The sequence below is a fragment of the Medicago sativa genome, chromosome 7 (genome assembly GCF_051527215.1).
Source record: "Medicago sativa cultivar Bolivia chromosome 7, Bolivia_mono, whole genome shotgun sequence".
Lineage (NCBI taxonomy): Eukaryota > Viridiplantae > Streptophyta > Magnoliopsida > Fabales > Fabaceae > Medicago > Medicago sativa.
The window spans coordinates 45,998,895-46,017,558 of NC_140755.1; the positions used below are offsets into that span (position 1 = coordinate 45,998,895).

Below are 18,664 nucleotides of genomic sequence, written 5' to 3' on the forward strand. Positions count from 1 at the left end.
GATGTGTAAACACTGATCAATCATGTGGAGGGGAAAGGTTTGTTACTGCGGGTCATAAACAAAGCAAGACCAGCCCAAACCAAAACCAAAAGAAAAGGAATGGAATGGGGTGTCCTCGTTTATTTAGGTTTAGGTTTAGGTGGTATATGTGAATTGCTGATTGTGATTCATTCATTCATTCCGTGTTTCAAAATGTTGATGTCGACGATGGAATTGCGCGCAACCAAATACTGCGAAGAAAGTATGAAATCGGAACCGGAACAGGAACAGGAACTGAAATCGGTATCGTATTTGGGATCGCAACAGAAACATGATGAAGATTCATATGAGGAGGATAAGTGGGACTTCACGAAGGAGGAGGATAAGCGGGACTTCACGAAGGAGGAGGATAACTGGGAGAAGGAGGAGAAATCGGAAGAAGAAGAGGAGGATAACTAGGAGAAGGGGGAGAAATCGCAAGAAGAAGATTCTGATTATAGTGATTATGAGGAATACTGGACCAAGTATGAGAACGACAGTCAACCATTTATGTATAAGCGGCGTTCTGATGGTTCTGTGTTTAAGAACCAGGCTTGGTTGGATCGTGAGGCTAAAGTTCGTGAGTATAAAGAGCTCTCTCGCGGTCTAAGTGTAGGCATCTATGAATTTCAATTTCAATTTCAATTTCAATTTCAATTTCAATTTCATTTCATGTTGTTTGTTTCACTTATAAACAATCTCTTAATTTTGATTGATTCTGGACAACACAAAACAGGTTTACGATGCTATCGCCCATCCACCTGGTTGCGATTTAGCTGGCGGTATTGTACCCCTCGATTTAGATGAAGATGAGCTCCCTACTCTCGAAAAACTCTGCAAGGTTGCTTTGAATAAGCAGGTTGGTTCAATACTTAATAATATTGTAGTATGTTTGTTTGTTCATTAACTAAACTAATTCTTCTTACTTATTTATTATTATTAATTAGGGTCCAACTTTTGTGTTTCATAATGTTGTCAAGTGTACCCATCCTGCTGGTATTTCTTTAACTGCTGGTAGGGTGTATTACATTACTTTTCAAGCAACAGAGAAAGGAAAACCTGATCTAACAACTTTCCAGACTCATGTAGTTCAAGATGGTGATGATGTTGATGTCAAAGAGTGTGTCATTAAAACCTAATACACTCCGCCATGGTTATGGTTAGTAATCGTAACAACATATCTATGTCTTGAATCCTTTAGAGTTTCATTTCTTTCTTAATTTGATCCGCGAACCATTATGTCTGTCTGTATTTTCTCCCATTGAATGACTAGAAGTTGTTATGTCACAGTCATTTATTACTTCCATTGCTAAATTCATGTCTCATAATTCATGATTGTGGAAAGCTGAAACCGTGTATTAGATCTTAACCTGATCTGAAATTAAAGTTAATGTGATCTTCTTGCCTTTGTGGTTTGATATTTGGGCTCTCTCTCTCCTCTTTTCATGTTTTGGATTTTGGTGTTATCAATCACATATGGAGGTCAACAAAAAATCTGCCCTGGTGCCACTATGCTTCACAAATTGGCCACACGGCTGTAAAAAAAAAAAAAAAAAAAAATCTGCCACTGCAATCGTCCATGGCACTAGTTGAAAATACTCCTAGCTGGTGGTAAATTAGGGAAATTGTGTTTTTGTTAGGGACCATGAGGAAATAGACCCCATTTTTGGAATGTTTATCATAGTAAACGTTTCAAGGGGCACTGTTAAGCTGGGAAATGAAGGAGAGTAGTGGCATTAGGTGCGAGGGTAATGTGTGACTCATTCTGTTAAGTCGTTAGAGTCAGTTAGGAGAAATTTCTCGCTGGTTTAGGAGTTCACAGAACTCTGGTTTACATTCTGTTTTTCCTGCATTTCCACCATTGTAACAGTACATAATACACAATTGTTACCTCACTTTTCTGATTTCTATCAGCATACCTTTGTTAGTAAATCGATGGTATTGTTGTATCATGTTGGCTACCCATCTTTTCATGCAAATTTTAACTCTTAAGCTGATTTTAAAATTTAGTAAATATGATATTGCCTTTTGTAGTTTGAGATTAGAGTTGAGCTCTCTCGTATCTTCCATATCTGAATTAGATATTTTCCTTCACTTTTCAGATATGAATATTGCAGCATCCAATTGTTGATTTGTCGTAACTCACCTTCCAAGTTTCTCCCCAGCTTTATTTTAAGAGTAAATGCCCATATGGTCCTTGACATTGTAGGACTGTTTCAATCTAGTTCCTTACATGTTTAATGTTCCATCATGGTAACAGATTAAATCAGAGTGACGAATTTGATTAACATTTTGCAATTTCAAAGATTATTTTGAAATATTGGTAATATGGGGTACTAGATTGTTACAACCCTACTATTAACGAATCTTTATAATTTTGTGCCTATTGTCAATCATGCAGATTGGCTTTGGTTTTGATTAATTTCTCTCTCGGTTCATTCCATAGTCCATACTGATGAGTTTTTGTAACTTGCTCTACTAGCAGATTACTGCTACTTTTATTAGCTTCTTTGAGCAGTGTCTGAGAATATATAAAGCATTAGGAATGGTGTAATTGTCAATAATGTATAAAAATTTGATTCTTTTCACACACAGTCGAGTTTAGAAACTAGCAAGTAAATCATCGAATATTTAACTCACATCAACAATAATATAATTTTACTATTCTGATATCCAAATGACATCAACTACGTACTACATATAGCTTCAACAATGATTCAATTATACTTTTAAAGTGAAACATATTTTGTGCCAAATATGGACATTAAACTATCTGGGAACTTCACTTTCCAATCACAAGTGTCCATGACTATCTGGGAACACTTCACTTTCCAATCAGTGTTCGCAATGAAAGATTTGAGATTTGTGGTGCATGAGATGTTGTTTCCAACTCAGCAAAATTCACGTCATATAGATAATCAAGAAATCTTCTTAATTCTTGATTTAGATGAATCTATGAGTGGCATTAAACCCAAACAATTCTATGTTTTGAAAGGATGGTAAAAATTGGTGACAGACAATAATAGAATGAATTGACTCCAAATGGAGAAATACGAGGCGGGAATTTCTAATTGGTGACATCCAAGACCAAACGAGAGAAAGAAAAACATCACATGACAGTCGGTGTCAGACACGTGTGATTTACTTCATGCATATATTAATTGCACAGGTCCAGTAACCTAAGCACATTTATAACGAACATGAGAATGCAAATCATGGATCCAAATAATTTCAGTCCACAATTATGGAGAGCAAAACTAGTCTAGAAACAAACGAAGAATCTCATGAGCTTGATAAGATTATAGAGGATGCTCAAAAGTTCTTACAGTTAATTTTGACAAAACATTCAGCACATCGTTATGAAACCAAAATCAACTATGCTTTGAAGGCTCTTTGGCTGAACCTTCACCAACGATTCCTCTTCCCATGTCTCGTAGCAAATCATGCATTTGAAGCTTGTTATTCTTTTCAACTATTACGAGGTTGTGCTCTATGAGAACAGCTATTCTAATATCAGCATGAAGTCCACAACCATTATATCAAGAAACAACATATATCAAGAAATATATCCTTTTGGCGTATTATCTTCTAAGCCATCGAAGCTGATTCTCATTTTCCGTTGCACTTGATCATTGGGAATTTTCTCTAACTTCCATAGTGTACTTCTCTATTCTTGTTTTGTCCTCTCAGATAAGTACCAATCAAGGACTTTCCGCAATAAGTGTCAACAGTTTGCAAACTGAAAAGTTCAAGTGACTGGTTTTCGTTCATTTCTGCCGTTGTGAAAACATGGTCAGCACTAAGTGATTTGAGAAGGCATTCATCTCTAGTTGTAATAATCAATACAGTTCGCAATGTAGTCTTCACTCGAGTACGGCAAAAGCCTGTTGTCCCTGTAGTCTTCACTTGATCTTAGTTATACCCTATTCGATGTTATGTATCTTATCCTTTATTTTCAATGGATCTGAAGTTGGTGTTGTAATTGAATAATCCCTTTACTATTATTTTCACAAACTTCTCGAATACTTTCAATGAAACTTGTTCTACCCTTAAATTTACTATGGATTTGATCGTATATAGCTTTTGCTGTTGTTATTTTCCTGGAGCCACACATTCCCCATATCCATATCCTATCATTCAAACTTTGCTTGATTGATCAGCAATAAATTCAATAATTTGTTGCACACGGGATTCCAATCCAATCAGATATTTAGCAATAAACAAGAATGAGATATCTAGTTTTGTCAAAATGTTCTGAACAAGTTTCTCTATCAGTTAACTTTCACTCCTTCGGTAATAATAGTTATAAAAACAAACAATGGGCATAAATTATGGCATACTCTCGTCATAATCTCAAGAAATTGGTTTTATTCTCGAATAAGTGTTGATTACCTGAAACTGCGAGTATTCAAGCCAGCTAGTCCTGCAACTTCTGTGAGTGCGCTCCTCATTTTGGACAACAGAACTTTCAATTAACATAATGTAATTGTTTTGTCAAAAAAAAATTAACAGAAATGATTGAAACAACTATGGTTACTACAAAGAGTAATGTTGCCATTGAATTAAATCATAAGCAATTTCCTTATCATGGCATTGGACAATTAAGTTTCAAAACCTCTCCCTGACATCCTCAATGCTTCAAGTATTGAGCGTGTTTTCAACTTAAAATTCATATCTTGTATCTTCATTGCTGGAAGCACTCGTGGCTTCAAAACAGTCTCCATATCTGCAAACAAGAAAAATGGGTACTTTAAGATTATCTTAGCTTCAAGCTTCATTGTGCCTAAAATGAAAGTAATGTTCCACTGAACCTTATCAGTTGACAATGTCATAATATCAGGAGACTTACCAAAAAAGACCAACTATCTCATCATCCGATAAACCAAACTTTTTAAGATTTAACACCTTTGCGTGGATCATTTCCACGCGAGAGATGCCTCTTAACGTCACCACATACTTGTACAATTTTGCATCCTTCAACACCCTAGTCCTGCTTATTTATACCATCTTCTCATCATCAAAGGAAGTCATTGTAATGATCGTCTGCCGCAAAATCAGGATTTGAACCAAGTCCCTTTTCAATACGCCTAACTCTTCATATATATTGTGCAACAATGCCTTCAATGTCTTAGCCATTTTCACATAGCAATGAAGGGTTTCTTGCAATGGTCTTATGAAGTATTTCCTTTTGCTCAATTGAAGAGCGTTAGGGAGACTATTGCTGCAGCAAAATCTAATTTGAAACATTCCCAATTGCAGTAGTTGCAAAATTTATTTGATTAGTTAGATTTTGAGAATGTCAAGCTTTTGTCACTCAAATTTCAGCAGTTATTGGTTCTTATCCATCGATTGTTTTTGCAATTTCTGCAAAGTTCTAATATATTGTTATAATAAATATCATGAATGCCATTTGCATTAGTTAAAGCAACGATATTGTTAGTATATCACATGTATTATAGTTGAGCAACTTTTGGAAGTCAATTAGATTTTTTGGAAAACTTTCAAAAAAACATATGTTTTTTGGAAGCCAATATTGGCTCTTGAGCTACTTATTGGCTCTTGAGTTACTCATTTTATAGAATTTGAAATAGATTAAAAATATTTAAACCTAATTTGTTTAAACCTGAATAGATTAAAAATGTTTTTTGAGTAGATTAAAAATATTTAAACCTGAATTTATAGTTAAACCATACGTTGCCAGATTGGTCAAAATATAACCTTATCAACCTTGCCTTATCTTTTTTGAAAGTAAATGATATATTTTTTTTTAATCTTAGAAGCAAAACATGAGATCAATTCTCTGCGAATTAGAATAAAAGATGAATTGTCAAAATTTCCTATTCCAAACAATTTAGAGACGATAAAATCACCCACAGGCCACAAGGCATAATCCAACACACTGTAAGGCCAAATATTAGTCGCATATTCACAAATATACCCACCCTTGTTAAAAATCAATAGTGCAAACACCAATGTTTTAAAACCCGGACCGGTGATCGACCCGGTCAAGGCACTGGATCACTGGTTGAACCAGTGGGTCACTGGTCGGACCGCATGACTATTGACCAGGTCTATATAAAAATATTTATGACAAAAAATTACATTATGAATGAAATTTTGATAAAAAAAATCCTGTCATTTTTTTTCTATTTAAAGTTCGTACATTAAATAAAATTATATTCACAGCTGCAAGTTTGCAAGGTAATTTCTTAACTGCTTCAAGCTAGTTCCAATCCAAATTCAAATTAGCTCATACATTAAACAATATCACTGCATAAAAAACCTCACAAATAATAAGTTCTAATTCATATTCCATCTTTAAAACAGAGTATGTTCTAAACATTGTTGGAAATCAAAATATAACAGACTTACAAACCCAAGTAAGTTGCATAGTCAACAAAAAACGGAAACTCAAATAAGTTATAACAATTCACTAATCAATAAACTATTTATGCCCATGGAGTCAAATTGTCATAGTCTTGATATCCATATTCATCATCTTCATCGGTTGAGATGGGAGTGGAGAACGGCGGTTGAAAATGGCATTTGGGTTGTGAGTATGTGTTACAAGGGTCTTTGTCTTTATATATGCCGTGCCTTTTTTTTTAAATAAATAAATAAATAAATTGAAAAATGGGTCGGGTGGGCTAAACTGGTTCAGCGGTGCCCACTGACCCGGCCGGGACACACCGGGTTTCAGCGGTTTAATTGTATATCTGATCTTATAGCCTGCCCGAACCGTTGCACCCTCCGGTTCGTGGGCCAATCGGTCCAACCGGCCGGGGTCGGTCCGGGTTTTAAAACACTAGCAAACACAATTTAGCATAAATGACCAATTTGAGAAAATAAAAAGATTAAGAATCAATCAAGAAAATTGGCCAAACTTAAATAAATGCTCATAATTCACAATATTTAGACTTTGTTTTTTTAAAAAATAAGTTTTTTTTTTGAACAAGCCAAAATGGAATATATTATATTACCAAAGGTGATTCATCTCGCATAAGATGTGCAAAAGAGAACACCCAACATAAACAGAGTTTAGTTACAGTCTTACTTCAAAAGATAAAAACGAATAACAGAAGAACATAAACAAAAAGCTACACCAGCACACCCATGCATAATAAAGGATGTTGTCCCCAGTCATTATAACTGAAGGCAAAGCTGGGCATATTTGCCTTAAGCCAATTAAAAGACATAATCTTGACCATTTCTGCTAAACGATCCGAAGTCAATAACTTTTGCTGAAAAATCCTGTTATTTCTTTCCTTCCATATAACCCAAACACAAGCATGCCAGATTAATGTCATAAAAGAATGAGTAGACCTCGACAAACCTGCCAACTGACCAAATTGCTGAAAGTGGTCGCCTATTGTAGCTGGAGCAACAAAAGAAATGCCTACCCACCGATAAACATAGTGCCACACTGAACCGAAGACTTCACATTGAAGAATGAGATGAGTTGCAGTCTCAGCACAGCCGCACCCCCCAATGCAAAAAGTGCCATCCTGATGAATAATTCCCCTACGAAGAAGGTTATCTCGAGTTGGAAGTCGTTGACGAAGGAGCCTCCAAGTAAACACATAGACCTTAAGAGGGACTTGCCTTTGCCACACAGCATCGAACCTACCCCGTTCTATGGAGTTAACAGATGTTGTAATATACTGATATGTCCCCTTGACGGAGTAACCGGCAACGGTATCAAGTAGCCACCGCCATCTGTCTGGAGCACTGTCCTGCAAAACAATATCATGCAGCAAGAAAGAACAATTTGTAACAGACTCCTCCTCCCAAGCCAAAAGGCGCCTCCTCCACTCCCAGGCACCGCCCCCGTCCATCCAACCCCTACTCTCCATCTCCTTCACCGTCACCCACTTGTCAACGGCTAAATCAAATAATCGAGAGAATTGCACCCTTAAGGGCACTCCTCCCACCCAGTTATCAGTCCAAAAAAAAGTCCTATCACCATCGCCTACCACCCTACGCACATTATCACCAAACCAGTCCCTTACACCTAAACCGACACCCTGACGAATGTCAGTCATCATCCGCCACCACACCGAACTCTCCCTACCCCCATCCTTCAACCTTCCACCCTCCTCCCCGTACCTAGCTTTTAAGACCCGGTACCATAAACCCTCCTTATCAACCAACATACGCCAACACCATTTACCAAGCAAAGCAATATTAAATTCTCTTAGTCTTCTGACACCTAAACCTCCCACCTCCTTCGGTAAACAAACAGAATCCCAGTCAACCCACACAATTTTTCTATAATCCTCACTTCCCCCCCAAAAAAAATTTTTAAATAAAGATTCGATAGAAGAAATTATACCTGTGGGGGCCTTGAAGAAGGAAAGAAAGTAAACCGGAAGAGATGATAGGACAGATTTTAGGAGAATCAGGCGACCACCAAACGAGAGAAATTTGCTTTTCCAGTTCGACAATCTGGAGATAATATTGTTCACAATCGGTTTCCAAAAATCCAACCTACGAGGATCCCCTCCGATAGGAAGGCCCAAATACACAAAGGGAAAAGTCCCAACTCGACAATTCAACAAAAGAGATGCCTCATTCAACCAGGTATCATATACATTCACTCCAGTCAATAAACTTTTTTGGAAATTCACCTTAAGACCAGACAAGTGTTCGAAAATCACTAGCACAGCCCGTATAGATCGCACATTCGCCCAACATTTTTCGCCAATAATCAAAGTGTCGTCAGCAAATTGTAAATGAGAAAGACTTAGTTCAGTACCTCGACCCACGTGATAACCATGAAACAATCCTGACTCTACTGACGACGTCATAAGAACATTAAAACCTTCAGCAGCCAGTAAAAATAGAAACGGAGACAAAGGATCACCTTGTCGAAGACCTCTCTCGATGGGAAACTCATCCGTGGGGCAGCCGTTAACCAACACTGAAGCTGTGGCCGTACCGACACATTCTAACATCCACTTCCTCCACAAAGTTGGGAAATTCATTCTAACCATAACCGCCTCTAAGTATTTTAAGTCAACCGAGTCGTAGGCTTTCTCAAAATCAACCTTAAAGAGCAACATTTCCTTATCAAGGCGACGTGCGTCGTCAACCGCCTCATTCGCTACCAAAATACTGTCTAAAATTTGTTTCCCCTTAACAAAGGCTGACTGGGAATCTGAGACCACTCTTCCAATAACATCTCGAAGTCTGTTGGCAAGAATCTTAGCCAACACCTTATAGAGGCATCCTACCAAGGATATAGGACGAAAGTCATTTAAACTTTGAGGACTCTCAACCTTGGGAATAAGAGCAATAAAAGTGGAATTTACCCCCTTAGTCAACCGCCCATTCCGATGAAATTCAACAACAAAACGCATAAAGTCATCCTTCAACTCCGACCAGAATTGCTTTATAAAACCAAAATTGATCCCGTCCGGCCCTGGGCTCTTAAAACTGTCGCAGTCCCAAACCGCCTTTCTCACCTCATCCATAGTAAAAGGTCGAATAAGATTACTCGACTCCGCCATAGTCAAACGGTTAAATTGTAAATTTTCCACCCCTGGCCGATCCATACTTAAGGCTTTGTAATGAGCTGAAAAATGACAATAAACAGCATCACGAATATTTATTATCTAATAGTGAAATGTTGGCTTATAAATGAGAAGCTAAAATTGAAATAATTGATAAATTTAACTGTTGAAAATATAAATGACATAAAAGTACATGTTACTAAACTTTAAATTATCTTATTTTATGTATAAAGTGATAACACTTTTTTTTTTGGCCAAGAAGTGATAACACTCTTTAATAGCACTACTACAAATTTCAATTTAGCCAAAATATATCCATTTAAAGTGACCGTTATCTGGTCCAATGTGAAAAAAAAGTGTATGATTTATTTGAAAAACTTACCATTTTTCCTTTCCGGTTTTGCGTCTCATATCTCAACCACATGCTCTTACAAGCTCTTGTCAACAATTATCCGTTTGGATTGGCTTATTTTGAGCTTATGTGAGCTTATCTACTAACATAAGCCCTTTCAAATGTGTTTGGATAAATAATAAAAATAGCTTATAACAATTTCATAAGCCGCTTATACCATATTTTAATAAGCCAAAATTTTGAGCTTACCACATAACTTATACGGAGCTTATGCCAATTATATATATATGACCTCCTTCGATACTCGCTTTACCATTTTTCTTCAAAGCCTATATTTTTTAATTTTATTTATTATATACATGTCTTTTATACGTTGGTGATGAGTAGAATACCTAACTAGAATACCTTATTCTTTAATCAACACACGTATCTTTAATTAATCTATATGTACATATTTTTTATTTTTTTACAAAGTATATGCATATATGATATAAGTTACACTCATTCAATTTATACAACCATATTTCTCAAAATAATTTACACAGAGAGTTGACACAATACAAATACAAATACCAGGTAAATTTTTTATAGTTGTTTTGTTTCTTCTCTCGTACATTTTTTCTTATAATTTTTTTTTGCCTTTTGCTGATATTTATTTTTACAAACAAATTTATTAGAAAGGAGAGAAGTATAAAGAGTACTTGACTCACAACTTGAGAAAATTACATGATATTTTTTTCAACAATGAACTATGACTATTTTTTTTCAACAATGAACTATGACTATTAAACTTTTACATACGTTTGATTATATATATATATATATATATATATATATATATATATATATATATATATATATATATAAAATTCTTGTGAATGGTGATGTTTTGATTATTTAATGTTAATTTCTTCTATTCGAATATTGATAATTTTTTATTTATATTAAAATTATTTAATAGTTTTTTTCCAGCTTTTTAGTTATTATGTAATGACACATCCAAACACTTCAATTTATGTAAGTACTTTTTAGTGTACATATCCAAACATAAATAGCTTATTGATTATAAGCGCTTATGATGTAAGCTCTAGTCTATAAGCTCTAATGCCATAAGCATCTCTATAAGCTATTTATCCAAACGGGGCTATATGTATTAATCGAAACTTCCTACTACTATGTACAAGATTTAAACATACAAAAATACGTATATATATTTTTTACCGGCAAAATTTATTAATAACTATGTCTCTATACAAGATGAATAAGAACCAACAGATAGAAATTTCCAAACAAAGACATTGTATATAAACGGAACATCCAAAAGAAAACTCATAAAAACATCGATACATGCTACCTACTTGAGGCTATCACCTAACACCAATAAGAAAAAACTAACCACAAAAGCCAAAGACAACACCTAAATCAAATTCAAACCCCTTACATTTTCTCGCGAATGACCACAAAAACGAAATCCAATCGCAGAAGCGTATGCTACTCACCATTTAGTTATTTTGAAAATGCGTAACTGTCACGAACCAAAAGCACTAATCGTGACCGGCGCACTAACTAGATCATTCTAGCACGACAAGTCTATTGATCAAACTTGACAAATTATAATTAAAAAAATTTCCAATATGAATTTCACTTAAAAAAATAATTCACTGAATATTCGACAAAGTTTCCTCTGTATTTTCAACATTACTAATATTTGAATCTTTTTTTTAAAAACTAGTTTCATTCGCCAGAATCTCAAAATATCATTTATTTTCATACTTGTACAACTTAAAATAAAACATCATAGACTTTCATATAGGTGCAGCTACATCAATTGACACTAAAATATAAACATACAAAAGAGAAGACAACCAAAGGGGCCTACCAAAAGTGACATTGCGAAAACTTTGAATATGCTACATCTTTCTGCTTAGCTGCTTTGAAAACCGAAAAAAATAGAAAATGAAAGAGTAAGTCAGAGAGACTTAGTGAGAGGCAACAACCACCACCAACTAGAAGGGAAACACACATGTCTAAAACCATATTTCGCAGCATAACGAAACTTATGTCAAAAATTGTATTATCAAAATTCAATGGAAAATCTACTACTTACAATCATAAGTAAATCCAAAATCAAATCCAAATCGCGTACATATTAATATAAAATCTTTCCAACAACGTATGAAAAACTAGTGTCAAGATACATGCAATCAAATTTCAATTCTTAAATTGACTGCTTTATAAATCTTAGGTAAATCCAAAACCCAAATCCAAATGAACTGTATAATAGTATTAAAATAATTTTCAATACAAAAACATATTTCTTAAAAAAAACATATCTCAAAACTTATGTCAGTAGTGTATGCAACCAAATCTCAACTTCAAAACCTTTGCTCAATAAATCATAGACAAGTTCAAATAGAGACCATATTAATATTCATGACCTTAAACATAAATTTCAACGACAAGAAAAATGTTCAAAAGGTGTGTTCCGGACAGGGTTATTTTTCATGACCTTAAAATGTTCCGGACAGGGTTATTTTTGGAAGAAAAAAAGGGCACGTGAGAAATCTATAAGGTGGGAAAAGTAATACTCTATTTCTTGAGCCCCCTGAGTTGCTCATCATGTCAAAACGTATCTTGCAATAGAAATATTTTTCTCTTAAAATCTATTGGAAGTTTCGATAGGTGTTTTCACTATATTATTTTTTGGTGGTGGCTTAAGTTTGAACCTCGGACTTTGTATATATTATGCATTGTCTCTACCAACTGAACTAAACTCATGAGGACGGTGTTTTCACTATATTTAGAGCAGTGCAGGGGGCTCACAGAGCAATTTTCTTACTTTGAACGGAAAAATCTTTAAAAAAAAGATTATGCTATTCATAAATAAATTACAAATTATTTAAAGTTTTTCTGAGAGGAATTATTTAAAGTTATTTGTCAATGAGATTGATAGTGAGTAACGCTTCAGGCTTGTTGGCTTAAGTTTGAGTCCAATAAAACAATTATGAATAATTGACAAACGTTTTTTTTTTTTTTTGATGAATTGAAAAACAATTTCATTTTGCTATTATGTGGATTAAAAAGTTGTATAAATTTTAGACTTATAATTTTTGAGTTGATCTTGTAAGAGATGCGATAGAAAAACCTAAAGAAGATTTTAGACTTATAATTTTTGAGTCGATTTTGTAAGAGATGCGATAGAAAAACCTAAAGAAGATATCATCAACATGAAAAGAAAAAACAAAAGAATTTAGTTTACTCGTCCAATTAAGAGATTAAACTCATATTTTAACGTTACATGATATTTTAACGTTACATGATATACAGTCAATGATTGTCTAATTTGGAGAACTAATTCCACAAACTTAAAGTTAGAGCAAAGAGATTGGCTAATTCGAGGAACTAATCACATCAACCGCTTGCGGATGATTTGTTGAAAGTCAAAACTATGAAGTAATCCATAAAAATTGACATCGAAAGGATACAAACCTAAAACTTTGGAAGAAAGATACTTCAAACCTAAAAATATTTGAAACTTAAAAAAATAAGTTCTTTTTTTTTATATGATAAATAAACTCATGTTTTTAAACTAAGATCTTGCTAATTTGTGTTCGAAAGGACACAAATTAAGAAGTTAAAAAATAAATTCAAAGAAAAGTTTTATAGTGAAAAGATAAATTTTTAATATATTAATACATAATTTCCAAAATTATTTTTCTATATTTAAGTTTCTTAATATCTTTTTGAAATAATATTTAATTTCTTTGCATGTGTCTTAGAAGAATACAAAGTTAAGATTTTCCTTGTAATTGACACAAATACTGATGTAGTTTACCCTGCAGTCTTCTAGACTAGACAACTTAAAAGTAATTAAAAATCTCAAAATTGATTCAAAACGTCACGACCAAACTGATTGAATGTTTTCACTCGGTTTCAAATGCAAAACCCCTTTTATGGCTTGAACAACAAGTTTTCTATATATTAGTAAAATTTCCACATTTATTTTTGGTTGTTGATAATTAATAATAGCAAATGAATGCAATATTTTCCACAAGACGTGTTTTATAACCGCGTAATATTAATTACCTAACATAGAATTTTTTCTTGAAATTGAATTGCAACATTCTATTTTCTAGCCAAAATTAAATACTATGATAAGTAAGTTTCACCAAAAAGTAAAAATACTATGATAAGTTATTTTTTTTTTGGGAAATGTTAACTTGTGCCCTTAAGGCACAAGATAAGGATATTAAAATAGAATGAAATAATAAATATTGTATTGAAAATATAAACTTTTAGGATTTTAAGGTTATGAATGCACAATTTCCAAGGTTAAATTTCTTTATTTAGTTTCTTATCTTGTGCCCTTAGGGCACAAGTTAACAGGACCCTTTTTTTTGACCAACTACTATGATAAGTTATAATAAATACTTGATGCTTCTATGTCTCCATTATATTTTTGGACAAGCATTAATGGCCAGAAGCGTGTGGTATATCATTACTTGTTTGTGTCACTGGACTGGTATGGAGGACCATACCACGTGGACTCTCATACACATTGACTATTCAACATGAACAGCTCAGCTTGATCGTTCAGGTCATGTGAGCTCTATCTGCTTAGCTCAGTTTGATCGTTCAGGTCATGTGAGCTCTGTCTGCTTAACTCAGCTCGGTCATCCAGGTCGTGTGAGCTCCATCATCAACGTCACTAGCTCACTCTCAAGTCGTTGTCCAAGTAACATTGTGGTCCTCCTCTCAAAGGCATCTCATAACATGCCACGCGTCCTGCACGGACAAGTGACGTGAGCTGTGTATCCTCGACTCCACGCGCCTTGTACGGACGAGCAGGGCAAGGAAAGTTCGATCAACTCCACGCGCCTGGGATAGATGAGCCTTATGGATCTCAGAGTTAATGGGCCTGGACATCCAAAGAAAGGCCCATTAGGTCAAGAAAGTGAGGACTATAAAAGGGGGACACTTAGATGCTTGAGGGGACAGATTCCATATAGAAAAAACAGTGTATCATTCATTTACTTCTTAAGAGTGCTCTTGAGACTCCACCTAGGACGTCTCACTGAGCAGCTCGCCTGTTGTAATAAAACTTGTGTTTATATACGTGAACATTGCCGAAGTCGAGCTCGTTGTAGCTCATGGAGACCGAGCTGGTCACAAAGACTTGTTAAACTTAATTGGCTTTATGTGGTGTATCCTTTAATCAAACATGTGGTGTGCGGATGCAAAGTGTGAGGCTTAAAGAGTAGCGTTTGATGACAAATAATTTATGCAAAAAGGGTATATAAAAATAAGCTGGAACTGAGCTGCTGAGCTCCCAAGCTGCGGAGCTCTAAGCTGGATCCAAGCAACCGAGCTCTCTGCTTCACGTGAAAAGGTGCTCATAACACAAGGTAAAATGGCACTTTATGTTTCAAAGGAAGTATAAGGGCACGTGGGACCCACTTGTACCATATAAAACAAAAAGTCCTATATTTTTGTGAAGGGATGCATACTAAGTACTTTGGGATAAAGCAAGTTGTGTCATACTAAAAAATAAAAGAATTCCTCTTCTCTACTTGGAGAACACGTGAATGCTTTGGCACTCTTTCATCTACATATTAGCAGCTTAGAACCAAAGTCCAAAATCAAAACCATAAATCCCCAAATTTACACTCCTAAACAACTATATGTTTCACCGTGACAAAAACACTAAAGAGAAAAGGAGGAGGAGATGAGCAGATTTATAAGATTGTGTAAATACATTTCTCTATCAAAATCTACACATATCAAGCTACAACCATGTAAGCAAGGAGCTTAGTACTGTGTGGGTGTTCCACAAGAAGTATAGCCACTAAGATATATATATATATATATATTTATTATTGTTATTATTCTAGTTGCTATCTAGCAGGAACTACAAGAAATGGAAAGAAAGAAAATAGTGGCCACTGAAAAAAAAAAAATGATTATGAAATATTACTTCATGTATATCATTGAGAACATAAGCTCACCTCAACTTAGGAGAAAGTGTAATGCTAAGAAGGGAGGATGACGAGCCGGGTGAAAAAGGAGAGGAGAGGAGTCGAGGAGATGGAGGGGAGAGACAGCGAAACCAAGCTGCTGGGTTGCCTTTCAAATCATTTGTAGGACATGTTATTGTGTTAAGGTTGTAGTTGGTGAGAATAAAAATTGTTGAAGGGTTGTAAGGTGATATGAGAAAGAAAAGGTGCAGAGCTCCCAAGCTGATGGGATGCCGACCTCCTAAGCTGATGGGGTGCCGTGCTCTGCTATGATATGTGCTGCTCAATGCACTAGGTGGAACCTTGGAATTTTTCAAGTAATATGGAGGCATGAAGTGATATAAAGGTCACATAGTATTGTGGTTATTATGATGGCATTGAAGGGAGTAGCTAGTAACAACAACAACAACATTAAAGTAAAGGAGGTAGTGCCAATTGGAAGTAGTTGGAAGACATTACTCTTGTGTGAGAAAGAAAAGAAACAAAAAAAAAAAAAAGAAAAAAGAGAGAAAGAAAAAGAAAGAAAGATGAGGAGCCGAGGAGAAGAGGAGAAGAGGAGATGATGTGATAGAAAGTGACACCATGAATTTCTAAAACTCAATGCTTTGACAAAGTATTTTTTATTTGAAATAATTAAGATAAAGTGTTGGGAATATAGTGCATAGGAGCATAGGAGCATAGCAGCATATGATAGACAACACCAAAAAATATATATGTGCTTTCTACTTGGAGTTTGCTACTTTACATGAACTAAGTGACTATTACAATGACCAAGCACATAAAACAATACATGTGATGGAAAACGTGTGAAAGTAGTATTGCAGTGTGAAAGCTTTCTCATTCAATAGAACTAACGATAAATTATATTAAACAAAAGTCTTGTTACAATAGGTGTGGGGCTGTTGAGCTGCTGAGCTAATGAAGAGCAGTGAACAACATCTCAAGAGAATCAGTAGGACAAGCTATGTTGTTGTGGTCTCATAAATGTCAAAGGATGAAACATGCAACAATATTATTAAAAAAAAAAGAGAGAAAAAAAAGGATGAGCTCAATTTAATTAGAAATGAGACTTTCTTGTCGCCACAGTGTATTGCTAGTGGAGCTCACAAAAGCATGATCCAAAATATGTATAACATAAGCTTATCATATAAGTACACATGTGGAGGGAAAAGTGCTACTAGCTACACGCACATGCACATGTGAAGGGAAATATATATAGAGGTACAGATTGCAAAAAAGATAAGAGGAATGAAATTATACCTGTGTTAGTTGTTGGTTCAGAGGACCGTCGATGAAGAGAAGCTATGAACGGAGAGCAACGCATGGAAAGAAAGGTAATTTTGGAGAGGTAATAAGTGAAATGGTGAAAGTGAATGAAGAAAGTAGTGGTATATATAGGAGTGAAGTGAAGGCTATAATAAATAAATAATATAGTACAAGCGATGTGACAAGACTAAGCAGTCCCATCAATGACGAAACTCATAAATATGGGTTTGAAAAGTTAATTCGGTTTCGGCGTTCCGCGACGCTACAGATTAACGGATAGGTAGAGGACTAGGCTGACCGATGAAGCAAACGTCAAACCAATGGTGGACCGTGGACTGGATCTGGTCGACCTAATGAAAAACAAGAACAAACGTCTACGCCTTAACAGGCTCGACGCTTGGTGGACTGTGGACTGGCTCAGGTCGACCTAATGAAAAATAAGAGCAAACGTCTACGCCTTAACAGGCTCGACGCTTGGTGGACTGTGGACTGGCTCAGGTCGACCTAATGAAAAACAAGAACAAACGTCTACGCCTTAACAGGCTTGACGCTTGGTGGACTGTGGACTGGTATGGAGGACCATACCACGTGGACTCTCATACACATTGACTATTCAACATGAACAGCTCAGCTTGATCGTTCAGGTCATGTGAGCTCTATCTGCTTAGCTCAGTTTGATCGTTCAGGTCATGTGAGCTCTGTCTGCTTAACTCAGCTCGGTCATCCAGGTCGTGTGAGCTCCATCATCAACGTCACTAGCTCACTCTCAAGTCGTTGTCCAAGTAACATTGTGGTCCTCCTCTCAAAGGCATCTCATAACATGCCACGCGTCCTGCACAGACAAGTGACGTGAGCTGTGTATCCTCGACTCCACGCGCCTTGTACGGACGAGCAGGGCAAGGAAAGTTCGATCAACTCCACGCGCCTGGGATAGATGAGCCTTATGGATCTCAGAGTTAATGGGCCTGGACATCCAAAGAAAGGCCCATTAGGTCAAGAAAGTGAGGACTATAAAAGGGGGACACTTAGATGCTTGAGGGGACAGATTCCATATAGAAAAAACAGTGTATCATTCATTTACTTCTTAAGAGTGCTCTTGAGACTCCACCTAGGACGTCTCACTGAGCAGCTCGCCTGTTGTAATAAAACTTGTGTTTATATACGTGAACAGTCACTAAAGTTCAAAAAGGAGCTATCAAACTTTCCATGTCCAAAATACAAATCAGGTGGACCTGTCACACTAGAGATTCCCCTTTGGATTTTATGTTTTTTAAGAAAAATATGACTGCTTTTTTTTTTTTTTCCATCATATGAGTTTTTTGCGCGTCCTATATTGTTTGAATTATATAATCTGAACGGCATAAACCTTTCATAATAACTTTTAAAAACATGTTGAAACATTTTGAATTCTACAATCTGAATAGGACGCAGTGTGGAAAAAGTAATTACTGAAAAATATAAGTGTTATTCTCTATTCATTCTAAATTATGCAAGGCTTTTCG

At 35.6% G+C, this 18,664-nt stretch overlaps 1 protein-coding gene and 1 pseudogene across 4 annotated transcripts; one reads left to right on the top strand and one right to left on the bottom strand.

Annotated features, from left to right (window-relative positions):
* Window positions 1-2,513, top strand: LOC146906193 (uncharacterized). Of its 4 annotated transcripts, XM_085727428.1 has the most exons (4): window positions 8-630; window positions 755-877; window positions 966-1,177; window positions 2,121-2,473. In XM_085727428.1, exons 1-3 carry the CDS (start codon window positions 529-531, stop codon window positions 1,155-1,157), a joined length of 417 nt encoding a protein of 138 aa, XP_085583554.1. In that variant the 5' UTR covers window positions 8-528; the 3' UTR covers window positions 1,158-1,177; window positions 2,121-2,473. The 4 variants fall into 4 exon arrangements, with proteins under 4 accessions (XP_085583555.1, XP_085583554.1, XP_085583553.1 ...); XM_085727429.1 differs by lacking the exon at window positions 2,121-2,473 and having other exon boundaries at window positions 1-630; window positions 999-1,307; XM_085727427.1 differs by lacking the exon at window positions 2,121-2,473 and having other exon boundaries at window positions 966-1,307.
* Window positions 2,514-4,554: 2,041 nt separating this feature from the next.
* On the bottom strand, window positions 4,555-9,527 carry LOC146906194 (uncharacterized; annotated as a pseudogene).
* Window positions 9,528-18,664: the final 9,137 nt, after the last annotated feature.